The following is a 24,643-nucleotide window of genomic DNA, read 5'->3' as shown; positions in this document are numbered from 1 at the left end:
AAAGGTAGAGACTCTTTATTTCCTTTGGTTCAATGTTTTAAGACTAATTTTGTTACATTATTATTCAATATTTTAAGACTACTATTTGTTTTATTTGGTTCAATATTTCAAGACTTTTCATCTCTCTCACACACAAAAAATTCTTTGCATTTCCATTCACCCTTTTCACTTCTACTCCTTTATATACACATGTCCATAGCCTTTCATACCATCCCATCTCAAATATGCTTAGATCAAAAATGATGTCATTTGCTTTCAACATTTCAATGACACCTACATAACTCCAACGTTAAGTATCAGTTGATCATAACCCGTATTAGTAGGCTATGACCAAGGAAGGGGGCTTGCGTTTTTTGTTCAGTGATGGTAGCTTACGGTTTTGATGTTGAAGTTAGACATTGTAAATTTTGTGAAGATTAGGTTTTGCTTGGAGTCTTTGGGTGTTTGAGATTTTGGTTTGAGAAAGTTATAAATGTATTTTTTTAGAGCTAAAGAAAAAGAAACATTCTAATTGATTATTTATAAAGTTAGCTATTTTTTTTATTAATTTTGTGTTAAAATTCATAATTTGTAGGTTTCTTTGTAAGTTTATTTTACTACTATTTTGTGCGGTATGAGCCATAGTGATAAAAACAAAAAATCAATGGTGATTTAGAAGTGTTTTTCGCTTTTTTTTTTTAAGGATACAAAAGCCCAACTAAAGACGATTGAATTTTGATAAATGAATGTGTTTTTAGCAAATTTCTCTTTGTTTAATCACGTTCTCTTTATGTTGATACTTACAAATGATTTCCTTAATTTCATTGAGATAATTAATTGGGTGTTTGTGATCAAGGTCTCTACATTTGGTTGTGAGAATAGAGTGGTTGAGAAAGTGTTTGATAGGTTGCTAAAATTTAGGTAATTTTAGGATATAAAAGTATTATATACTTTAAATTCTTATTTGTAGATTTCAAAATCATTTAATCAGTTTGAAAATAAAATCTATTTTTAACAGTAAATATTATAATATTATAATCTTACAATGTTATACAATTTTTTTAAAGAAAATATAATTAAGAAAATCAAGTTTCAAAATTAACAATATTGTGAGCAAACATAAATATTATACAAAAAAATAACTAGTAAGTATTATGTGTAGATTTTGATATACATAAAAATGATTTCAAATAAAATTGTAAAGTAGTCCGGGCATTGCGCAGGATATCATCTAGTTCAACTAACAACAGAGATGCTCGGCATCAAAATCCACTGCTTCCCATTATTGTAGATTGAATTATAAAAAATAAAAATAAAAAATGTAATATTCAGACACAATTTAATTCTATCAAAATTCAAAATTTATTTGTAGTCGGCTTAATTAAGTTAGATAATTCCTTTATTGTAATTAAAAAAAATCTTTGGAAATTCACTTATGCCTCGCTCACTTGCTTTTTGAGAGACGCCTCAATAAACACACATGTTTCTTTTGACAGGTTTTAGTGTCCGTTTGGAAACAACTTATGTAGTTAAAACTGAAAATATTTTGCTGAAAGTACTGTAGATAAAGGTAAAAGTTAGCTGAATAGTGCACTGAGACTCATGAATAGTACCAAAAAGTGTAATATGACCTGTAAATAGTAGCAAAAATAAGCTAAAAGTGGATATAAGCTGAAAAATTCAACTCAACCCAAATGCATACTTAGGGCCTGTTTGGAATCTACTTATTTTGCTGAAAAGGTAAAAAGTTAGCTGAAATAATACAATAGGACCCATGAATAATACCAAGAAGTGTAATGAGACCCATAAATAGTAGTAAAAATAAGTTGATAATAAAATAAGTTGGCAAAATTAATCATACCAAACATACACTTAGTGTAACTTTGAGCTACTAAAATGGGTCGCCAGATCTTTCTTCTCAAGGGTTCAATGTATCTTTGAGATTGTTAAATAGACCCTTGAGCTATGGCTTAATAATGCAAGCAATGGGCCAAAAACCACTTTGGGCTCATCTACCATTTATTTGCACGGTCTACTATTAAACTTTGAGAACTCTTTAAGGTTGTGTTTGAATAGCAACATTTGGATTTGGATTTGAAATCCATTGATTTAAAATGCCTTGATTTGAAATCCCATGATTTTTAATATTCTTTGTTTGGGTCTTTTTAAATAACGAAGGATTTGAAATTCATCATTTGAAATTCCATTGTTTGGATACCCAAATTTAGATTTGGATTTGGATTTGGGTTTAAGATCAATAAAATATATTCTTTAATTATTATTTTTCTTAATCCTTCTATGTTTCAATTTTAAATACATGAGATAATATTGATAATCCAATTGACAAGATGATAACTAAATATTTTTAGTCATAGCCAACTAAAAAAATATCTTGTCAATTATTGACAATTAAAATGTTTTATATCAACTAGAAAGAACACCCAAATGCATGGGTTTTTTTTTCACAACATTCAAAATCTCAAACTAAAAAATCATTCTAAAGTTATTAACAACTAAAAAGTTATAAATCAACAAAGATAAATTAAATATCCAAAATACACAACTTCCAAAAGAACAAATTAATGGAGACTAAGTAGAAGTTGTATCCAATCCTTCATCATAATTTGAAAGACTTTTAAAAAACTTAAAGCCCTCCGCATTTCCATGCATTAACTTCTCAACTATTTTGAACATTTCAAGCCGCATGAGTCCAATCACTTTTGAAACCACTACATGTATCTCTTCACCAGAAGGTTGTGGTTCTTGATTTTTCTTTGCTATGAAGTAGCCTTTTACAGATGAACAATACTCTTTAAGAGATGAACCAATATCTACAACAACTTCAATGAGTGGATCTTTCCTACTCTTTTTCTTTGGTGTGGCTCAGCTGCAGAACTTATTGATACCGAATGATGAGGTGCTTGTTATGCTTGTTAGACAAGACTAATACGAAATAAATAGGATGAATAACTATTGAAATATAAATATGGGGAAGATGTTTGTTATAGTTGCATGAGCTTGTATTAGCTTCTATTCCTAAGATAAACTATATTAACCCTGAACAGTTTCAAATCAAGCTCAAGACATTTTGAACATGATGCCCAATCACATGACACATACGATACAGGTTTGGCCACAACTTTACTGCATAATGTAATTCAATCATGGTGATATTGCTTCAATGGCTCATTCATGTATTCTACAGTTTAGAAATCAAAGGCATAGTTGAGAAAAAATCAGGATAATTATAACAATAACATCAGCAAATCAATGTATCAAAATTGGTTAAAATTTATCATGGAAGCACATAATTAGAACATACCACATCCTTCAATACAAATTTATCATGGAAGCACAAAATTTGAACATACCACATCCTTCAGTACAACATTTGTTTAAGAGTCACTACTCTTACAAACAACTCTCACTACAACAAAATGTATTTTGAATGATGAAAATTAGTGAGAAAATATTTTTTGTTACAAAAAATACAGCTTTAGAGACGAAATATGCATTTCGTCACTAATAATGAAAAAAATTATAACATTTAGTGACGAAAAATAAATTTCGTCACTATTGTGATCTGAAAAATGGGCGCCAGTGGAGGGAAACTTTGGCGTGAGTTTAATTAATCTATAGTGATGAAATATTTCGTCACTAAAATTAAAATTTTTAGTGACGAAATATTTCATCACTATAGGTATTGCTGTGGATAGTATTAGTGATAAAAATCTTTTTGTCACTATAAGGAAGAATTAGTGACGAAAGATATTTGTCGCTAAAAATAATAAGAGTTTTACCCTTAATGTTTTGGATACCTAAATTTGGATTTGGATTTGGATTTAAGATCAATAAAATATATTCTTCAATTATTATTTTTCTTAATCCTTCTACATTTCAATTTTAAATACATGAGCTAATATTGATAATCCAATTGACAAGATGATGACTAAATATATTTAGTCGTAGCCAACAAAAAAAATATCTTGCCAATTATTGACAACTAAAATATTTTATATCAACTCTAGAGAACACCAAAATGCATGGGTTTTTTTTTACAACATTCAAAATCCCAAACTAAAAAATCATTTTAAAGTTATTAACAGCTAAAAAGTTATAAATCAACAGAGATAAATTAAATATCCAAAATACACAACTTCTAAAAGAACAAATTAATGAGGACTAAGTAGAAGTTGTATCCAATCCTTTTTATCATCATAATTTGAAAGACTTTTCAAAAACTTAAAGCCCTCTGCATTTCCATGCATTAACTTCTCAACTATTTTGAATATTTCAAGCCACATGAGTCCAAGAATTTTTGAAACCACTACATGTATCTCTTCACCAGAAGGTTGTGTGTGTGTGTGTGTGGATTGGGTTCAAGTTGTACCTAGTGTAATTTTAAGCATGTACTATTCAATATTTTTTTAATTGGATGCAAATTTTGACAAATTCATCATAGATTACTTTATCTTTATATATTCTTCATGAACGCAAAATTTCAAAGTCATCAAAAATTAATAGTCATGTTATCAATCAATTGTTTAAATTCGATCAAGTTTTTTTTTTATTTTACAATAATGCATAAAAAATGAGTCATGGATTAAATAATAAATAACATCCAATTGACATGAAAATTAATATGAATGTTAAGAACATATAGGACATGTAATCCAACACTGGGATTTTCAAAATATTAATTATATAACAGGTTATTGGGTGGTGTAACGTTGCTTAGAGTTACACCAGGTGTAACTTGAACCTAACCATATATATATAACATCTTAAATCCCTAATTCTAAATCTTTTTTTTAAGTCTAAGTCCAATTGAAATAAACTTGAATATGATCCCCTTAATAATCTATTTTTGTAAATAAAGTTACAATTAATTAAAAACTTTTGGTCAAATTTGCGAGTAACGTGGTTGAATTTGAATGTGTTTTTAATTTGTTACTTGTAAATGGGGATTAGGGCATGGGCCAGTCAGTCAATCAGTAGTTAGTAAATGTTAACACTAAAAAAATTAAACAATTAGACAATGGGTGATTCTAAATTTTAAAAAATAAAAAATTAGACAAAGGGGTGGGACAAGGGAGCAATTGAGTGAAGACAAAAACAATTGTTTGCACAACAAAAAAATTCTTCATAGAATTACAAAGGCCAATAGTTGTCAAAGTTTTTAGTTGAATTGTTAAATAAAAGAATTGTACAAAGTAAAGACATAAACTAATTGATAAAAATATTCTAAGCAATAATAATTAAGGTTCACTTAACAACAATAATTAATGTGTTTATTTTATTTTATTTTATTTTAATCTAAGATAAAAATCTCACTCTAACATAATCAAGTGTGTGTATATATATATATATATATATATATGTGTGTGTGTGTGTGTGTGCGTGTGTGTGTGTGTAAAACTCCTTTTCTTAGGACATATGTGATTGGTTGTTAGAAACATATGTCAACATTTTATGTAATTGGTTAATCCTTTGACAAAACGCACTTTGCTTGTATTTGGGTAAATCTAAGATGTGTTTAATACTTTAAGGAACAAAAATTCAAGTCCAAGTATTGAAGTCATGCAAGTCTGTCCAAGATTCAAGCTGAGAAAGTGTTGTTCATTAAAGCTCGACAGCTAGCATCTATCAAGATCTGTGGAGTTGATGAAGCCCGTGACTCAACAGCAGCTCGACAGATAGGCATCTATCAAGGTTTATGAAATACAGAATTTCAGATCTGTTTTGATTCCAATCCGTGAATATGTCTTTGGGACTTCTTTTCTCATAACCCTAAACATATACAAGGATTATTTTAAGGGCCGTATTTGGTTATACAGCTGAGAGCACAATTGCACAAGAGCATAATTCCACAAGTGTGACCGGAAACCTAGTTTTGCCCTAGTTCTTGAAGAAGCTGCTGTGTTTGTACAATATAGGGTTTTGTGACTAAGCAACTTCATGATCTTCATCTGTTGAAGAGAAGAAGAACTTTGCAGCCAACATCTTTCTCAAGTTGGTGATTGAAGTCGCATACTAGGATCCGCGCAATTGGTTAGTCACGTACTGGGAGCTGTACATTAAAAGGAGAAATTGTCACTACAAAACAAGTCCAATTGGATAATGGGATAAGGGTTCAACTGGAGGTACTGGGATTCTTTTACTTATAACCACTTGTTTTGATAATGGTGGATTCTTGGGAGTGGTGACCTTAAAATCACCCGGTGGGGTTTTTGCCTTGGAGGTTTTCCCCATTCGTAAACGAATCACTGTGTCAATTTATTTTCCGCTGCACTTTAGTTTATTGGTGATTTGTTTGTACTACCACACGTTTGCATTTTAAATTGATTAATTAATTAAACTTAGCTAATTAATCAAATTAATTTATCACAAGAGGTCAATACGTTTTTGGCCTATCACCTTTCTAGAAGCTTTTTCCCCCCACCTCACAATAACTTAGACTTACGAAGTGACTATCACATTAATGATAAGTAGTAGTATTGTATTTAGAAATAATAGATGATTTCCAAAATTGAATGATTGGACCAAACCTTAATTCCCTCCATTCAAAGTCCAAATGAAACTTCACTTTATGGCAATGACACCTCTAATGAGGAAAAGAACACAAGGTCATTTCCCTAAAAAAAAAAGACTCCAATTCAAGTAACGTCACAAGTATATTCAAAGCATTGTGAGTTTGGTGCGCTTTCTTCTAAGATAAAATGTTTTGGAAATAAACTATTATTTTATGAAAAACAATACGTTCCTTGATTTAATTTAATGACAAAAGATATTATTAAACAGTATAACGTTTTGACACCAAAAGTCTAAAATGCCAAAAGCTTTATAACTTAACTGACATATTTTTTTTGTATTTTTAATGGAGACATTCAAATTTACTTTGTCTCCCTTAGGTGACACTAAGGGTTCCTCCCTCTCGTGCGTATATGAGGTGTCTCCCTCCCTTAGATACTAAGGGGCTGTATTTTATTTTACCACACATCGATGGCGGACGAAGTTATCAACAATTTGGAGAACATGAAACTGACCACAAAAGAAGAGGAAGTAATAGCTAAATTTGCCTACTTTTATTATGCCTTATATTTTCTAATCATTGTTGGAGAAATTTTAATTAATACTAAATTTGCCTACTTTTATGACTTTCTAGATGCATACCCGGATTTACATTTTGTGGTTTGAAGATGGAAAAGGAAAAAAAAAAATTACAATTTAAACGTTGGACCAAACTTCAATTCCCTCCCTACTTCACTTTATGGCAATGACACCTCTAATGAGCCATTACCAACTTTAACGGACTCCAATTCAAGCCACGTCACAAAAGCAATGTGGATTTGGTGTTTTCTTCTAAGATAATATATTTTAGAGATATTTTACCCAAAAAATATCTATTTTAGAAATAAACTGTTATTTTATGACTAAAAATACATTCTTTAATTTAATTTAATGATGAAATATAAAATTACTCTATATAATGTTCACTCACCAAGAGTCTTATAATTCAACTAACAACAGAGATGTTTGGCATTAAAATCCACTGCTTCCCATTATTGTAGATTGAATTATAAAAATAAAAATAAAAATAAAAAATGTAATATTCAGACACAATTTAATTCTATCAAAATTCAAAATTTATTTGTAGTAGGCTTAATTGAGTTAGATAATTCCTTTATTGTAATTTTTTTTTAAATCTTTGGAAATTCACTTATGCCTCTCTCACTTACCTTTTGAGAGATGCCTCAATACACACACATGTTTCTTTTGACAAGTTTTAGTGTCCATTTAGAAACAACTTATGTAGTTAAAACTGAAACTATTTTATTGAAAGTACTATAGATAAATGTAAAAGTTAGCTGAATAGTACAACAAGACCCATGAATAGTACTAAAAATTGTAATATGACCCATGAATAGTAGCAAAAATAAGCCGAAAGTGGAGATAAGCTGAAAAATTCAACTCATCCCAAACGCACACTTAAGGTGTGTTTAGGATCCACTTATTTTGCTGAAACTGAAAACTTTTTACTGAAAATACTGTAGATAAATATAAAAAGTTAGCTGAAATAATACAATGGGACCCATAAATAATACCAAAAAGTACAGTGGGACTCATAAATAGTAGCAAAAATAAGCTGAATAGTAAAATAAGTTAGCAAAATTAATCATACCAAACATACACTTAGTGTATCTTTGAGCTACTAAAATGGGTCACCAAATCTTGCTTCTCAATGGTTCAATGTATCTTTGAGATTGTTAAATAGACCCTTGAGCTATGGCTTAATAATGCATGCAATGGGCCGAAAACCACTTTGGGCTCATCTACCATTTATTTGCATGATCTACTATTAAACTTTGAGAACTCTTTAAGGTTGTGTTTGGATAGCAATATTTGGATTTGGATTTGGATTTGAAATCTATTGATTTAAAATGCCTTGATTTGAAATTCCTTGATTTTAAAATTCTTTGTTTGGGTCTTTTTAAATAACAAAGGATTTGAAATTCATCATTTGAAATTTCATTGTTTGGATACCTAAATTTAGATTTGGATTTGGATTTAAGATCAATAAAATATATTCTTTAATTATTATTTTTCTTAATCCTTCAACATTTCAATTTTAAATACATGAGGTAATATTGATAATCTAATTGAAAAGATGATGATTAAATATTTTTAGTCGTAACCAACTAAAAAAATATCTTGCCAATTATTGACAACTCAAATATTTTATATCAACTCTAGAGAACACCCATATGCATGGGTTTTTTTTCACAACATTCAAAATTCCAAACTAAAAAATCATTCTAAAGTTATTAACAACTAAAAAAATATAATTCATCAGAGATAAATTAGATATCCAAAATACACAACTTCCAAAAGAACAAATTAATGGAGACTAAGTTGAATAACAATAACTAAACCACGTCTTGGAAACCTGTCCCCAAGCATATATTCAATCGTGGTGTCCACCTTCAGGTACTCAGTATAAGCTAAAGTTTGATGCGGCAGTCTTTATGGATACGGAGTCGTCAGGCATTGGAGCGGTTATAAGGAACAATATGGGGGAAGTGATAGCAACGCTGTCAGCTAAGGGCCCTCCAGTTGCGAACAGCAAAGAAGCGGTGATATTGGCATGTCGGAAAGCTTTGAAATTTGCTGTGGAGGCAGGTTTCCAAGACGTGGTTATTGAGAGAGATAATGTCACAGTAATGAGGGGATTGACAGCTACCAACCCCGACATGTCAATGTTGGGAAATATATATGAAGATGCTCGCTGATTGGCTATGAGGTTTTGAAGTTTATCAGCTAGCTGTGTTAGACGTAGTGCTAACGGTGTTGACCATTCTTTGGCCCAATTTGCTAAACAATTAAGTGAGGACTATGTATGGTTGGAAGAACAACCCCCCTGCCCTTGAGGCTTTGTATTTGGACTCTTCTATTGCTGATTAATTGAATAACTTTTGGTTCATTTTCAAAAAAAAAATGGAGACATTCAAATCTACCATTTCCCATTATTGTTGATTGAATTATAAAAAAATATAAAGTATAATATTCTGAGTTAGATTATTACTGAGTTATGGCTTAATACATACAATAGGCCGAAAAACACTTTCGGCTCATCTTGCATTTGCACAACATCCTATTAATCTATGAGACCACTTAAGTATTTTATCACACATAATTGTCACACTACTAATTTATAAATTGAGACCTAATAAATTTATAATTAGTGTACTTTTGCACACTGCCTACATTCTTCTATTATAATTAGTGCAATTAGGATTTTATTTTTTCATACTTCGGCTCCCTCTCAATCAATATCCTGGCTCCATCTTTGATTTGAAAATAATTTTTTTGGGCAATGAAATAATAGAAACTTAAAGGGTAAAATACAAAAATTACCGATGTTGTAGACTTCATTGTAAAACTACTCTCGATCTAGGGGGAAAAATTTTAGTAAGTCATACTACCATTTTGAAGGGCACCAACACAAATCCACTCATTCACACAGGTTGATCCTAAAAATGAATGAATAGGTTGAGCATGTGGTCTCTTACACTTTAGTTTATATTTCGAGAGCAATGCACAAAAGTAATGTGATTAAAGTAATGTTAAACCAAATGATTCTAAATAATATATATATATATATATATATATGTGTGTGTGTGTGTGTGTGTGTGTGTGTGTGTGTTAAAACACATGGGGTATGATTTAAAAAATAGTCAAAGTTTGAAGAATATAAATATGTTTTTTTTTAATTATTATAAACATTCAATTATTATACAAAGAGAATATTTTCTATAAGAGTATTAATATATATTGTAAGCTTTATTAACCAAGCAATATATCATATTTTAATAGGATTAGTTTTTAGATTACAAGGTAACTATATAGTTATCTTGTAATTTTATGATATATATTCTGTTTTTATGTAAAGTAATTGGATTCCATTTATAATGAATACACACATATAAGGTCAGCCACGGCTCCCTCAAAGAAATTTTTCTGACTAAATCACTTTTTGCCTCTCTTGAAATCTAGAAACCAAATTTAAGTAAATGACCATAAGGTCACATTTATCATTTATGATTTTTATTTTTTATTTTTTCGGTTAGAAACCATTGTTTTAGGGATTCTGTTAATGAATTGATGACATTATATAATATAGGCGTTTCATTATAAGATAATGTTAAGATTAAAAGAAAACTACATGGTAACGTTTCTCAAGAATTATAGAGGATTTTGACTTATTTAGTTGTGACAATTGGATTACAAGTTCGGAAACTAACAAATTGGACCATGTAATGATTTATCCATAACTTCCAAGGTCATGATTTTCAGTTTGTTTTGTTATGTCAGTTTTGAGACTTCACACCATTGGCTTGCCCGCACTTGTCTGTTCTCCACAAACACCACGCTTCAGTTTTCAAAACCTAACTAATGAGGAAAGCAATCCTTATAAAAACTATCAACTCCACTCAATAACCCTTCGTGTTTAATTTTCTTGCAAATAACAAAGCACCCAACACCCCCACTAACGCAGGAAACAAAGACAAAGCAAGAAAAATGGCATCAAGCAAGGTTTCCATAGTGCTTTTCGTTACCATAATCGTTTTTCTGGCATCCTCTAACGTTGGAGAAGCCTTGATGAGATGGCGAACAGACCAGACATGCTACCGTAAGTGCCACATAGCTTGCATGAATCATGACGAGGGTCGTTGCCAGGATTCTTGCAACCGCTATTGCTCTGTTTTGATTTGTATTTTTTGTTGGTGATATCAAGATATGATAGTGTGGAATTTGAAATGAAATGGAGATACATTCTATAATTCATGTTTGTACGCCAATGTTGACTGGTAAAAAGGATCTTCTAAGGCGCAGAATTACTTCAGAAAACCTATAGAATTGATTTCAAACTTGCCTTTTCGGGTGTCATAATATGTTCTGTGTTGCTTAGTTTTCTTCATCTTTAGGGGTCTTTTCAGCATTGTTATAACAAGAAGAGGTTTATAAAGATGTTCTGCGTTTTGGCACAGCAAATGCACAAGATGAGACCAAATTATACATGTAGATTCGTATACAAATTTTATAACACTATATTATAAGAAAATAAAATTTATGTTTGTATGTTGGCATGCAATTGACAATCATCAATGGTAAAACCAGGAAAATATAGATGGCCTAATGCCCATAGAAACTTTGAAAATGGAGGGGGTAAAGCTTCAGAATCAGAGCTACTAATGATGGTACACACTTCCCAGTTCTAGAGTAAACTCCTTCCTTCTTTACTAATAGTTAATGTGAGAGTTTTAAAAAAGAGTTGTTCTAATACTACAAACTCAGCTACAAACATCATACATGCGCAGTAGACTATGACTAGCTACCTATCACTCTCACATAGACCAACTACTTTTTTTTTCCACAACTTAACAATTTGCCACGTGAAAGAGTTGTAGCAAAAACTTTGACTAAGTTTATGGTACTAGATTTTTTTTTTTTTTTTTTGGCTTAAGAAATTTGTTTAATTATAGTATGTTTGTATTACTATTAAGAGAATTCTAAGAAGAGTGGATTAAAAATTTTGTTCATCTTATATTTGGATAATTAATGAGAGAGAGAGAGAGAGAGAGAGAGAGAGAGAGAGAGAGAGAGAGAGATGAACCCCTCGTCTAAATTTAAGCCACTTTGATGGAAAGGAGATCGAAGAAAGTGATCATGTAAAACATTCAAAAATGTTGTAGATTAATTATCACACAACCTTAATGGGTGTAAACTTTCTCTCTCTCTCTCTCTCTCTCTCTCTCTCTCTCTCTCTCTCTCTCTCTCTTTGTTTTTTTTTTTTATTCTTCTTTTTTTTTCACCCTCCTTCCACTACCAAACAAAAGTACATATTACTTATTATAAACTTCAATTCTTTTATTATCATTCCTTTTGTCTCTACTTAAATTATTAAATTATTTGCTTTCAGGCTTTTCCTTCACTCAATTTACTCTCTCCATGAGAATTTTAGCATAAGGTGGAATCATTTGAACACTTTTTCCTCTTCTACCATTTCGTCGTGATTGCATGACAAAATTCATCTTGGCCAAAAAATTTGAGTTGTATGGGATTCACACGAACGGTTGAATGAGTAAAGGCTATTGTCAACTCTTCTTCATCCCTAACCCTCTCATCAAAGGAAGCTCCCAAGTTCTTTCTCTTTAGAATAGCTATTGTTTGTGATTAATTGTATCACTCCTAAGAAAAAAGGAGATTTTTAAGGGCATGTGATAATCCCTCGTCCAAGTTTCTGAAGAATTTTTCGAGAATTAAAACTTTCACTCTAAAGCATGGGTCTCGATTTATACAAAACCCAAAAGACCCTCATCTTGGTTTCCCTATGTCACAGTTGGTTGAAGTGCAACTTTGGCTGGCATGGCATCTCACGATTCTAATGCCGTCCTCGTTACTAAATATAAGAATAGCCTGGCTAGTAGTTACGAATCGTAATTACTACCTAAACTGTTACTCTTTTGGCTTTTTTGAAAGCAAAGGTCTGATTATGAGTGGTAATAATTACATATTGTGTGCACAGAACACACAAACACAGTTTCAAATAAAATTGTGAAATCTTGTTTTCAAAGCACAATTTTACCCTTTCAATATTATAATTGAAAATCATTTTCTCAAAATATGATTTTTCATAAACAGTGTAAACAGCACTATATAATTAGATATATGCAACAATATTTAGTGCATTATTATGAGGCTGATGTCAATATAGAACCTTTACAAGACCCCTATAATTCTTAACTAGTCAACCTCGATAATGTCAATACTACAAGTTTTAGTATGTAAATCTTAACCAATGTGTCATCAATTATGAAAAGTAATTTAAACATTTATTTACTATCTTGTTGATGTGGCACAAATCATATTCATATTACATAAATTTTTTATAAGTATTTTATACTAAAATTTATAACTTTTAACATTTTTGTTTTTGTTTTTGGTGTCGTTTCTCAATTCTCATGTAAATAGGGATGTGCTAATTCAGCCATTCTTCGGCCTCTTGGGTCTAGTCTTGTAAGTTGTAACCACGTTGGGCTCATGCTGAGAGGTGTGGAGCAAAGGGTACAAGCCCCTTAAGCCCATTTTAGTTTAAGAAAATTCATTTATTTAAAGGGAGGAAAAAGTGAGAGAAAACTTTGACGGCTATAAATAAAAATATATGGGTAACATACTCCAACTTTCTTTTTAATTAGGTATAATAAGAAGTTAAAGAATATACTCCATTCTGAGATCATGTTTTCATATTTTAAAAACATAATTTCGACATGTGGTGATGTGTGTACATTAGATGTGTAATAAAAAGTTTGTGACCATTATTACTCAAAAATATTTTTGCAAAAAAAAAAAAAAATTACCTACCCAATAATATAAACTGCAATAGATCATTACGTTCAAAATTATAGTTAAAAAATAAATGCTACAACTAAATTCATCTGATAAATTTTATAGTATCAAACGTCGTACAAAGGAAAGAATGCCATAACAATGGGCTCAGAGACCCATCACCCATAGGCCTAGTATGGACCGCAAGTCGTGATTGAACAGTGTCCAAACCCCACCAGCGGTTATTATTCATTGTATGCGTTAATGAAGTCCTAATTGAGCATCACCAATTGAGTTGAGCATCACCATGCGTGGTTACAACCTCAGGCTCCAATTTAGTCAAAATATTATTTTATTACTTAGTTGGGTTTCGGGGCAGAGAGGAATAGAGAGGAATTGAGAAAAAAATTAATTAAAATAAATAAATAAATAATGTTTGTCTGATTTTAAAAATGAGACTATTGATGCGGGGTGTGTTGTGAAATTGTGTGTTAAAATAAATAAAGTAGTTTTTTAAGGTGTTAAATGTTAAAAAATTTTGCTTCACCAATGGGAATGCTTTATAATTAAGAATTGTAAACAGTTAAAAATAAAATGTGAAGGTGGTGAAAGAAAAATACAAAAAGGTTATCATGTGGTTGTGGATCCACTCGGTACATAATGGAATTGATGAATGATTATAAGGTGGGTAATGGGTATTAAAATATTTTTACTTTTTACTTTTTATGTTATACTGGTTTTTGTTTTGAGTTATTAATTGGTAAGTTGGACAAGTACTTCAATATATCAATTATGATAACGTGACCACAAATGAAAAGAAGTGAATAATAAAAAAGACGCGTCAATTCCAAGACCATGTACTCCAAAAAAAAAAAAAAAAAATCCGAGACCAAGACCCGTTACATTTCTTTCAAAATAAATAAAAAAAAGAACCATTCCTTTTTCTTTTTCATTTTTGTGACAGGGACCATTCCTAATAATTTTCCTCCAAGTGTAGCCACCACATAACTCTTGCGACCACATTAATAAATTCTAAAAACACTACGTACCGTTGAGTCTCCATGATTATGCCACGTCTAGAGTCCCCGAGGCCGACAGAAACAAAATAAACCTTGGCTAATTTATCGTACCATATCAAAAATTCACACGATTTTTATTTTTCACTATTTTATTTTTTATTTTTCACTATTTTCTTCCCTTAAGTGAACGTTATAAACTCTATTGGAAATTAGAATTCTCTCTATAATGAAAATATCCCTTCAACAAGTTCGATCGGTTTCCACTTTCCACACGCTCTAAAATTTCTATCTTCCAACTAAGACTAAAAACTAGATCTACTTTCCTAGAAACTTTTTCGAGTACCATCATCATCATCATATATAGATCTGTGTCTATATAAACAGAGTCATAAATCTTCCAATTAATTAGGAAACCGTATTCTTTGTTTTCATTCCCTCATTAGTCATGGCGTTTCAGAGGCACATGATGAATATCTTCTTTTTCTTTCTTCTCTTTTGTTGTTTTCTCTTTTCCTCGCAGGCTTCCAAATTTTACGTTGGTGGAAGAGATGGTTGGGTCTTGCACCCCTCCGAGAATTACACCCACTGGGCTCAGAAAAACAGGTTCCAAATCAATGACACTCTCGGTAATTATTTAAAGTCCTTTTCCTTAATTAATTGATATTCACTCACAAATTACAATACATTTTGTCAATAATTATTTTGTAACTCAATTAGTATCTCCTAATTATAATTTGTATATTTTGATATTTTCCTTTATTCAAATTCTGCGGTCGAAACTTTTGATGAAAATACTTTTTTCTTTTTCTTTTTTTGGTTTTTGATGGTAGACTTATATATATATATATATATATATATATATATATATATATATATATATATATATATATATTTACTTATATGTGGGTGTTCGTTTGTTTTTGGTTTTGTAGTTTTCAAGTATAAGAAAGGGTCGGATTCTGTGTTGTTAGTGAACAAAGACGATTACTACAATTGCAACACAAAGAACCCAATCAAGAAATTAGAAGAAGGTGATTCTGAGTTCAAGCTTGATAAGTCTGGGCCATCCTTTTTCATAAGTGGGAAGGAACAAAACTGTGAGAAGGGACAGAAACTTATTATAACTGTATTGTCTGTGAAACACAGCAACACTAGTCACCAAAACTCTCCAGCTCCATCAAGTTCTTCACCTGGACCGTCCATTGCCACAAGTCCAATCTCACAAGTCCCTGTAACTAATACCCCAGTAACATCACCATCACCATCATTTTCACCAGCATTTTCACCATCATCATCTCCAGTAACATCACCAGCATCAGTACCATCATCATCACCATCATTAGCACCATCACTAGCACCATCATCAGCACCATCGGCATCACCATCATCATCACCATCAGCATCACTAGCACCAGCTCCATTCTCTTATGGGGAAGCACCATCTCCAGAGTCCAACGCTCCAACTGAGGCAACGTACCCATCTCCGCCACAACCAGAACCTTCGCCACAGTCACCGCTACAGTCACCGCAATCGACACCGTCGTCGCCATCGCCATCGCCACCGCCACCGCCACCGTCACCGGATTCAGGCACTCCAACCGCAACGCCGCCTCCACAATCATCTGCATGGGCAGTAACTCCCGCATATGTGTTAGTGGGTTCGGTTACTATTTTGCTGAGTGTCTCTTTGGGTCCTGTCTTTTAGAGTAAGAAAATTTCATTAGTGGGATTTGTTATTATTATAATAGGGTTTATTTTACTTTTTCTTTTTTTCTTCTTTTTTGTTTCGACTTTGTTTTGTTAAGTTTTTTTTTTTTTTTTTTAGAATTTTTCTAGTTTAGTTTATTATAATTTATAGACCAATTTAGTTTTTTTTTTTTTTTAAGATTCAATAAGATAAATTATCGAGTATCTTACTCTTTTTGTTAAAAAGAGTAATAGGAATCTATGATGATTTTTTGAGGATTTTTCTTGGGTATCAATAATAATATGAACGATCCTCTTAAATAAGCTCATTTTCTTTTTTCTTTTTTCGTTTTTTTTTTCTCTGCATTTTATTATTTTAATGTTTTTCTCTCTGCCCCAATTATCTTCAAGTCATCATTATCATTTTTATTTTATTTCTCAATGTAACATCGTTTGGATTCCCGATATAAAACAACAAGTGCTTGTTGTTATTTAACGTATTGGTCCCATTTTTCTATACTATCATAAATATTAATATATTAATAATGAGGTTTTGACACCGTTCCAATAAAATATGGCTCCAAGATTCAAAAAGTCGTTCTAAATATTTTTATGGATCGAAATCAAATGCAATAACTCTAGCTATTACACCATATAATACTTTTTTAATGGTTGTAATCAAAAATTAAGAAAGTGATATTTAATATCAGTCATTGAATAAAAGAAGTTTAAAAAGTATGTAATAAAAAAAATTATGAGTAAGAAGAGGTAAAAGATGAAAAAATCTTCAACTTTTGGCTTAATCAAAAATCTCTGCTTCGTGACTATAATCACTTATTTTGTCACCATATATATTTCAACATATTATTTTACACTAAATTATAAACTACATCCCTTAAGTTTGGGTAATTTTAATTTTATTCCATTAATTTTAAAACTTTAATCAACTCCTCTATCAATAGGTATCATTTGGATTTACTCCAATCCCAAACATAGAGGGCTTTCTTCTTCTTTTTTGACTGAAAGGTAGAAGAACATAGAGGGCTCAAAATCAAAATAAATAAGAACATAGAGAGTGGCGTTAGGGTGCCAATCTGGCACTAAACAAACATCTAGTCATGATGCATTGAAAAAAATGAGCAAATCCAAACAATACATAACATTAGGAGAGTGGATCAAAATTTTATAATAAAAAAAAATAAAAATTACCTTAAATTTTAGGGATATAATTTACAATTTAATCTAATTTGCTATATAGAACTTTTAAATATATTTTTATAAAATAAAAAAAAATAAGTTGAATAAACTCATAAAAATAGGTTCATCCACACACACACACACACAATCTCAAATCTTCTAGGAGCACTCTATGACTTTATGGTTTATAAACAAATCCTATTAAATACTAACAATGGAGTTGAATTAGATTAGTGTTGCTTTGTGTGAACTGTGAAAGTCTATGGAGTACTATATACGTGGGACTTTCTTTTTTTGGTATAATAATAATAATAAAACAATCTTACCTTCTTCTTCTTCTTCTTTTGGAACAATAAAATAACCTTACCTAGTAATATTTATTAAAGAAATAAAATTAAAATTCTGCTTTGAGAATTTATTCATGAGTAATACTATACCATCACAAATAGTTTTTTAACATTTTTACAAATTACTCTTGTAGCAAATTTTATTAGTTCTCATTTAAGTTCATCACTTTTTCACTTATCAAATAATCGCTCACCATATCAACCATCTTTAAAAAAAAAATTGTAATATATTATAGCATTTCCTATTATTCATATATGAAATTTAATGTACAGCACTAACCAATGCCCCCTCCCCACGTTTGGAAATGGGCACTAGAGTGGAAATTTTCAGAAAAGTCTACGGAAAATGGACGACCCAATATCCATTGATATACAATGACCGACTTAAGTCTGCAACAAGGTAAATGCTTAAGTCAAGAATCAAGAAGCGTCGACTTTGTTGCGTTGCGATAAGTGTCCGATTGTGATTACCGTATGGCAGGGTTATAGACTTCATTTTGGTGATGGTGCTTTAACGAAAAAGAACTGTAATATAATACTAATAATAATAATAATAAAATTATTACTATGTGATAAACTATAATTATAAAATAATGTAAAGTCATGTCATTTTTTTTTTTAGAAATAGTTTCAAACCTATAGCGTAGATTTATAAGAAGCTTTACCAGTTAAATTATGTCGATTTAATAACTTAATTGTTAAAGAGATTTTAGATATAAAAAATGATAAAAAACTAAATAAACATTATACATATTTGTTGTCTACAATATAAATCTTACATTGCTAATACGATGTAAATTAAGAAATTTTCAAAAGAAAAAATGCCATGCATACATTTGTATTAGGTGTATCATATTTCTTTTTTTTTTAAATGGAATTTTTTTTCTGAGGGAAAATTTGGTTACAAACTTAAATTGTAGCCAATGGCCACTCACATTCAATAAAAAAATATTTAGTGGAATTATAGCCAAACTTTGTACAAAACTATTGGATTTTTTATTGTTTTATTTTTATTTTTTATAAAATTTAATTAGCTTCAAACTTAGTATATTGGATTTTTTTTTTATTACATGTGAATTGTGAATTTTTGACAAATTCACCATTAGTTTTTTTTTTTTATATCCTCTATACTTATAAAATTTCTAAAAAATCGAATCTTGATAGTTTTATTATCGATTAAAATGTTTAAAATTTAAGTTTCATAGTATTAAATTGTGTATAAAAAATAAGTTTATAAACAAAATAGTAAATAACATCTGATTAATTAACACAAAATTTAACATGTATGTTAAAAATATAAAGAATATATAATCTCTAATAATATGTTTATGTATTAATTTTTTTAGTGAGAATGGTAATCATCTCATTAACTACAACAATGTTTGCAGACAAACTTTGTATTTTATTTTAGTATTCTTGTAAAAATTGCTTATTTAGATTTTTTGGTTAAAGGTCTAATAAAATATACTTATACTGTAAATTTTTAAAAATTGTACTTAAAAATTAAAACCTAAGCTTATAAATTGTAAATTCTTCGAGTGAGACTCACATATAGGATATAGCTGATAAAAAAAAATGACAGGGGGATATTATTATATTAATATCAACTTTGTTATTCTGAAAATAGACTTGTCTGAACAAGTAAATAAATTGAGGCCAGTCCCACTCACTCTCAGATATCAATTGAAAAACTGCAATAAACGGTGTTCCATTTCACATTGCCCCCAAAAGCTGCTAGAAAGTTAAGCTGCAATAAATGGTGAGCTTTAGGTACCGCAAATTTTGTTGCGTTGTCACATTAAGAAACAGCCTCTTCACTAGATTGGAAGTATCTGTACGTTTTTTCTTTTCTTTTTCTTTTGTTTATAGAGGAAGAAGTGTCTGTACTTGAAAATTGAAATCATCACTTCTTCTTCTTTTTGCTCTTAACCCTTTTTTAGAGGAATATGCAATGCTTAACTAACAAGTAATAAGGACCCTTATCCATTATGACCAAGTAGAACAAAAGTGTACCTGCTTATGTTTCATGCTTAATTACTTTTTATTGGGCTGTTTGGTTTCTTCCATCTAAAGCAAAAGAATTTATCCTTTAAGCTGTTGGAACAAGCACATTGAAAATCCCACAATTGCTAGTGAATTACAAACACAAATATCTTTGATATGGCCCCTTACACACGAGTGACTCTGCATTTATATTTACATTCTAGCATTAAGACAAAATATTAATTCATATCAAGATAATCTTCCTAAATATCCTACTAGCAATACCATTTCGACAACCAAGTAACTATCTAAAATTGTGTGAGCTGGACATATATATTTTAACAACAGCACAACCACTTAGCCATCCATCTAATATCTCTAATTTAAAATTTGGACAAAATTGATAAACTAGTTTCTACTTTCTAGCCAATTGTTACAATTTTCACTAAAAAAATTAACTTAGCTATATATTTTAAAATTTTAACGAATTGCATATTCTTTATGTTCTTAACACGCATGTGTCAAATTTCATGCTAATCAAGTCACTAGGAGGGAGTTTCATACACATATACACTTAAATTAAATTAGAGTAGAATTTCTATTTTGTATTAAAAACAACTTAAAATTTAAACATTTAAATAATGACATAACTATTAATTTTTAATCTTTTAAAGATTTCTCAAGTATAGAAGATATAAAAAAATATATAATCTAATGGTGAATTTATCAAAATTCACATCTAATAAAACAACGAAAAATTATTGTCCTCTAGTGGACCACGTCAATTGTCCACCATTCTACTAAAAACTTCTTACGTATTTAAAATTATTAAATCAGTAATCATTTTCTATTTTTTGTAAACTACGTCACTTGTTCATCATGAATATCTTATAATTTTTATAAAACAACCGTCAATATTAAATTTGTCCATCAATTAAAATTTTAAACAATTTAAAATGTAATAGTTTATTAATTATTATGCCAAAATTTTATTTTATTTTTTTTGAAAAAAAAGTATATACTTTTTGTATGGACATAGATTTAAAAGTGAGTCTCATGCCTAACTTTATATAGCTCTTCAATTCATTTAGGGTGGAGCTTGTGTCCAGTGGCACTGACCACTGGACACAAGCCGGACCCATTCCTTTATTATGTGTCAAAGTTCACGTGTTTGACAAGTCGGCAGCTTAGGCCAATTTGATCTTAGGAAAAGACCTCTCTCGCAGTTGTCTTTTAGGCTGCGTTTGTTTCGGCAGTAAATAATTTTCGGGTGTAAAATGATTTCAGCTGAAAACATTTTCGGGAAAAGAAAATATTTTTAGGTGTTTGGTAACATTTGAAAAAATACTTTGAAATTTTTTTTCAGGTGTTTGGTTGTCATCTTGAAAATATTATAGACAATGCATTTTGTATTTGTTGCTCACATTTTCTCACATTTTCTTAGCTTCCAATCAATATATAAAAATCTTTTCTCAGATAAACACAGAACAATCAAAGCCAAAAAAAAAAATCATCAACTTTGGGAGAGAAGAAGGAAGAGAGAGAGAGGAGAGATCCTTCGATCGCGCGGCGGAGGCTTCGATCGCGCGATCGACGGCGGCGGAAGCTTCGATCGCGCGATCGTCGCGCGGCGGAGGCTTCGATCGCGCGATCGTCGCGCGGCGGAGGCTTCCATCACGCGATGGACGGCGAAGGCGAGATCGCGCGGTGGAGGCTTCGATCTCTGCTTGATCGCGCGGTGGGGATCGATCTTTGCTTGATCGTGCGGCGTTGGATCGATCTTTGCTTGATCGGCGGTGCGAGGCACGGCTCGGACGGCAAGATTGCGCGGCGTTTGGGCTGGCCGGAGCTTGGCTGGGCTGGCCGGAGTTTGGCTGAGGTGAGCTTGGAGATGAGTTTTGGACTGTGTGAGGAGTGTGCTGAGCTCTCTCTCTTCAGGTGTGATTTCCGGAAATCGTTTGAAGGTAAAATCAAAGTGGAAACGATTTTCCGTTAGAAAGGGCTGATTTTCCGGTCAAACTGGAAACGATTTTCCGTTGACCGAATTTTCCGTGGCTGCCAAACAGAAAGAAACGCGTAAAATGATTTCCTGAAACTGTTTTCAGTCCAAACAAACGCAGCCTTAATCTTTCTCTACTCTACCGACAAACACTTTGACCGCTTGCAAAGCTTTTCCTCCAAAAAAAAAAAAAAAAAAAAAAAATTTACCCGCTTGCAAAGCTAAAATAGCTTCTTCTTCTTCTTCTTTTTTTTTTTTTTTTTGCAAATAAAAATTGGTAACTTTTTTTTACACTAGCTGTGTTAGCAAGTTTTCACTTGTTAATAGTTATCATTAGAGCCCGGTATTAACATTATTTTGTTCCTTTAATAATATATCACATCAACTAGTGTCAAAAATTGTCTCTAGAATTTTTCTCTCTTGTCTAAATTTTTTTTAAAAAAAAAAAAAATTAATTCGTAACATTTTATCACATATTTAATTTAAAAATAAAAAATTATATCTTTTAATAAAAATTACACTAATAATTCACTAAACAGAATATCCAAAACGCATAATAAACGGTAAAGGACGCAATATTTTTTTCATAATTCTTTTGTATTATTTTATAGAATATAGCTATATAACTTTTATTATATGGTATAGAAATAATATTTTGTGTAGATTATTGGAGAAAGTGGGAAGCTTGTGAATGACAAGTTAATTTTCCACGTATCTTACACGTCCGAATAAGAATTAAGAAAGAGTTGGACTCATTCAAAAGGTAGAACATGGAGTCCCACACTCGTTTCTCTCGTGGGCAGTGGCAGTGGCACCTATATTACTTGTTCATGAAAATGCACAGCAACTTCGACCTTGCTGGAGGTAAAACAACTTAAACTTAAAGGCACAGCGACTTCGATCCATCAACCAATGAGATTTTATGATAAGCTTGGACCAATTAATGAATTGTGTACTATTTTCGTTTCCTTTCATTTTCATGGAACAGAGATGATGGCCAAGGAAATGAGCGTGCTTTTAATTTGATCCCTTGCCTCTAATGCATGTCGGCAAGAGGATAGAATTGATACACTTTTAGCTTCAGACTTCCCAACTATCATCCATCACCTCAGTTGCATGGCGATTGGATTTTCTTTTTTTCTTTTTCTTTTTTTCAATTTATTGAAAATATTATATAAGCAAAATTTTTTAAAAAAATTATAATGATTTTAAGAATTTAAACCTTATTAAAAACCATTATATCAACCCCTGATTTTGTAAGGAGATGAGGAATTCATATTTCGGTTTAAAGCTTATTACCAAAATTTCTCAAATTAATTATAAAAAAATTATCCACATTCTAAAATTATTGGATTGGATTGTTGCTGTCTTAATTGCTTGGGTGTAACTTCACTCTTCACTTGATCAACAAACATGTGTTTTGTTTAATTCTCCACCAAAAAAAAAAAAGTTTTTTTGTTTTTTTGTTTTTTCAACCCCTTGAGGGGGCCATATGCTTTAGTTTGTTTGATTGAAGAAAACTAAACGACAAAAGTGCTTGAGGGCTTTAAAGGCCCAAACTTATTGGTCTATTGAGACTCAATTGACTCCAAAACAAAGGTTTGACCCGGAAAAAGAAAGAGACATTTTAGTCCACAAAAGGTTTTCAAATTCCAACGAGGGTATTTCTTTCCACTTCACTTGTAAGCCCGTTCAACAGTTCATATGAAGACTCTGACCAGTGTCAACTTCTTTTTTTTCTTTTTTCTTTTTCCTTTTTTTGATGAATGTGTCAACTTCATATTTACACCCTTCAACTAGAATTTCTCGTATTATATATTTAAATTACATTCATTGGGCCAATTCTTACAAAACAAAACAAGATAAAAATAAATAAATAAGAAAAACGATATATCCACAACATTTTCACAATATTTTTACAACAAATTCTAAGTGACATGTTATTATTGATTATTATTATTGAGGCAAAAAAGTAATCTTAGTGTTAGATTCAAATTTGAACCAATAACAACTAACTATCCATGATTTGTTATGAAAATGTTGCAAACGTAAGATTTCTCAATAAATAAATAAAGACTATTATATATTGATGGAGGATAAACTCCAATAATCGTCCATGGAGGTTGTCCAGGGCAAGGCCAAAAAATCGAAGGCTGTCAGAACCTCGTCCATAAGCTCGTTCATGGAGGGAGATGTTTAGATGAGGTTTTGTGTGGTCAAGTTTCACAAGAACCTTGCCATGTCATCCAGGGTCATCGTGAACCTTGTCCATGGAAAGAGTCGTCCATAAAAGGACCCCCCGTAATATGCGAGGTACGCTCGGCGGGAAATCCTCAAGACGAGGATCCTTAACGAACCCTAGACACTTAGGAAAATTCCTGAGCGTGTAGTACAACTCCTTATTACACGCATAACTTCCGACAACAGTTAGGTGAGAAAAAATGTAACTCCCAAGCAGTTGTGGAAGTTATCTCTGAACACTCATACCTCCTCAAATCCAGGGGAGGTTACAAATTTGATAATTGTTCTTAGGACACTATATAAAC

At 31.1% G+C, this 24,643-nt stretch overlaps 1 protein-coding gene across 1 annotated transcript; it reads left to right on the top strand.

The window, feature by feature from the left end:
- Nucleotides 1-15,045: 15,045 nt before the first annotated feature.
- LOC142638570 (uncharacterized) lies at nucleotides 15,046-16,892 on the top strand. The gene is made up of 2 exons (XM_075812601.1): nucleotides 15,046-15,511; nucleotides 15,818-16,892. Exons 1-2 carry the CDS (start codon nucleotides 15,331-15,333, stop codon nucleotides 16,588-16,590), a joined length of 954 nt encoding a protein of 317 aa, XP_075668716.1. The 5' UTR covers nucleotides 15,046-15,330; the 3' UTR covers nucleotides 16,591-16,892.
- The last annotated feature ends 7,751 nt before the right edge of the window (nucleotides 16,893-24,643 follow it).

The sequence above is a fragment of the Castanea sativa genome, chromosome 6 (assembly GCF_040712315.1).
Source record: "Castanea sativa cultivar Marrone di Chiusa Pesio chromosome 6, ASM4071231v1".
In the NCBI taxonomy this organism is placed as follows: domain Eukaryota; kingdom Viridiplantae; phylum Streptophyta; class Magnoliopsida; order Fagales; family Fagaceae; genus Castanea; species Castanea sativa.
Note: the sequence above shows the minus strand (reverse complement) of the source record. Positions and strands in the feature narration are given on the sequence as shown.

What these genes read in the sequence shown, in the direction of transcription:
- LOC142638570 (XM_075812601.1), top strand. Translation starts at nt 15,331, where the DNA reads ATGGCGTTTCAGAGGCACATGATGAATATCTTCTTTTTCTTTCTTCTC. An exon ending in CCAAATCAATGACACTCTCG is followed by an intron (nt 15,512 to 15,817) that starts GTAATTATTTAA and finishes TTGGTTTTGTAG; the next exon opens with TTTTCAAGTATAAGAAAGGG.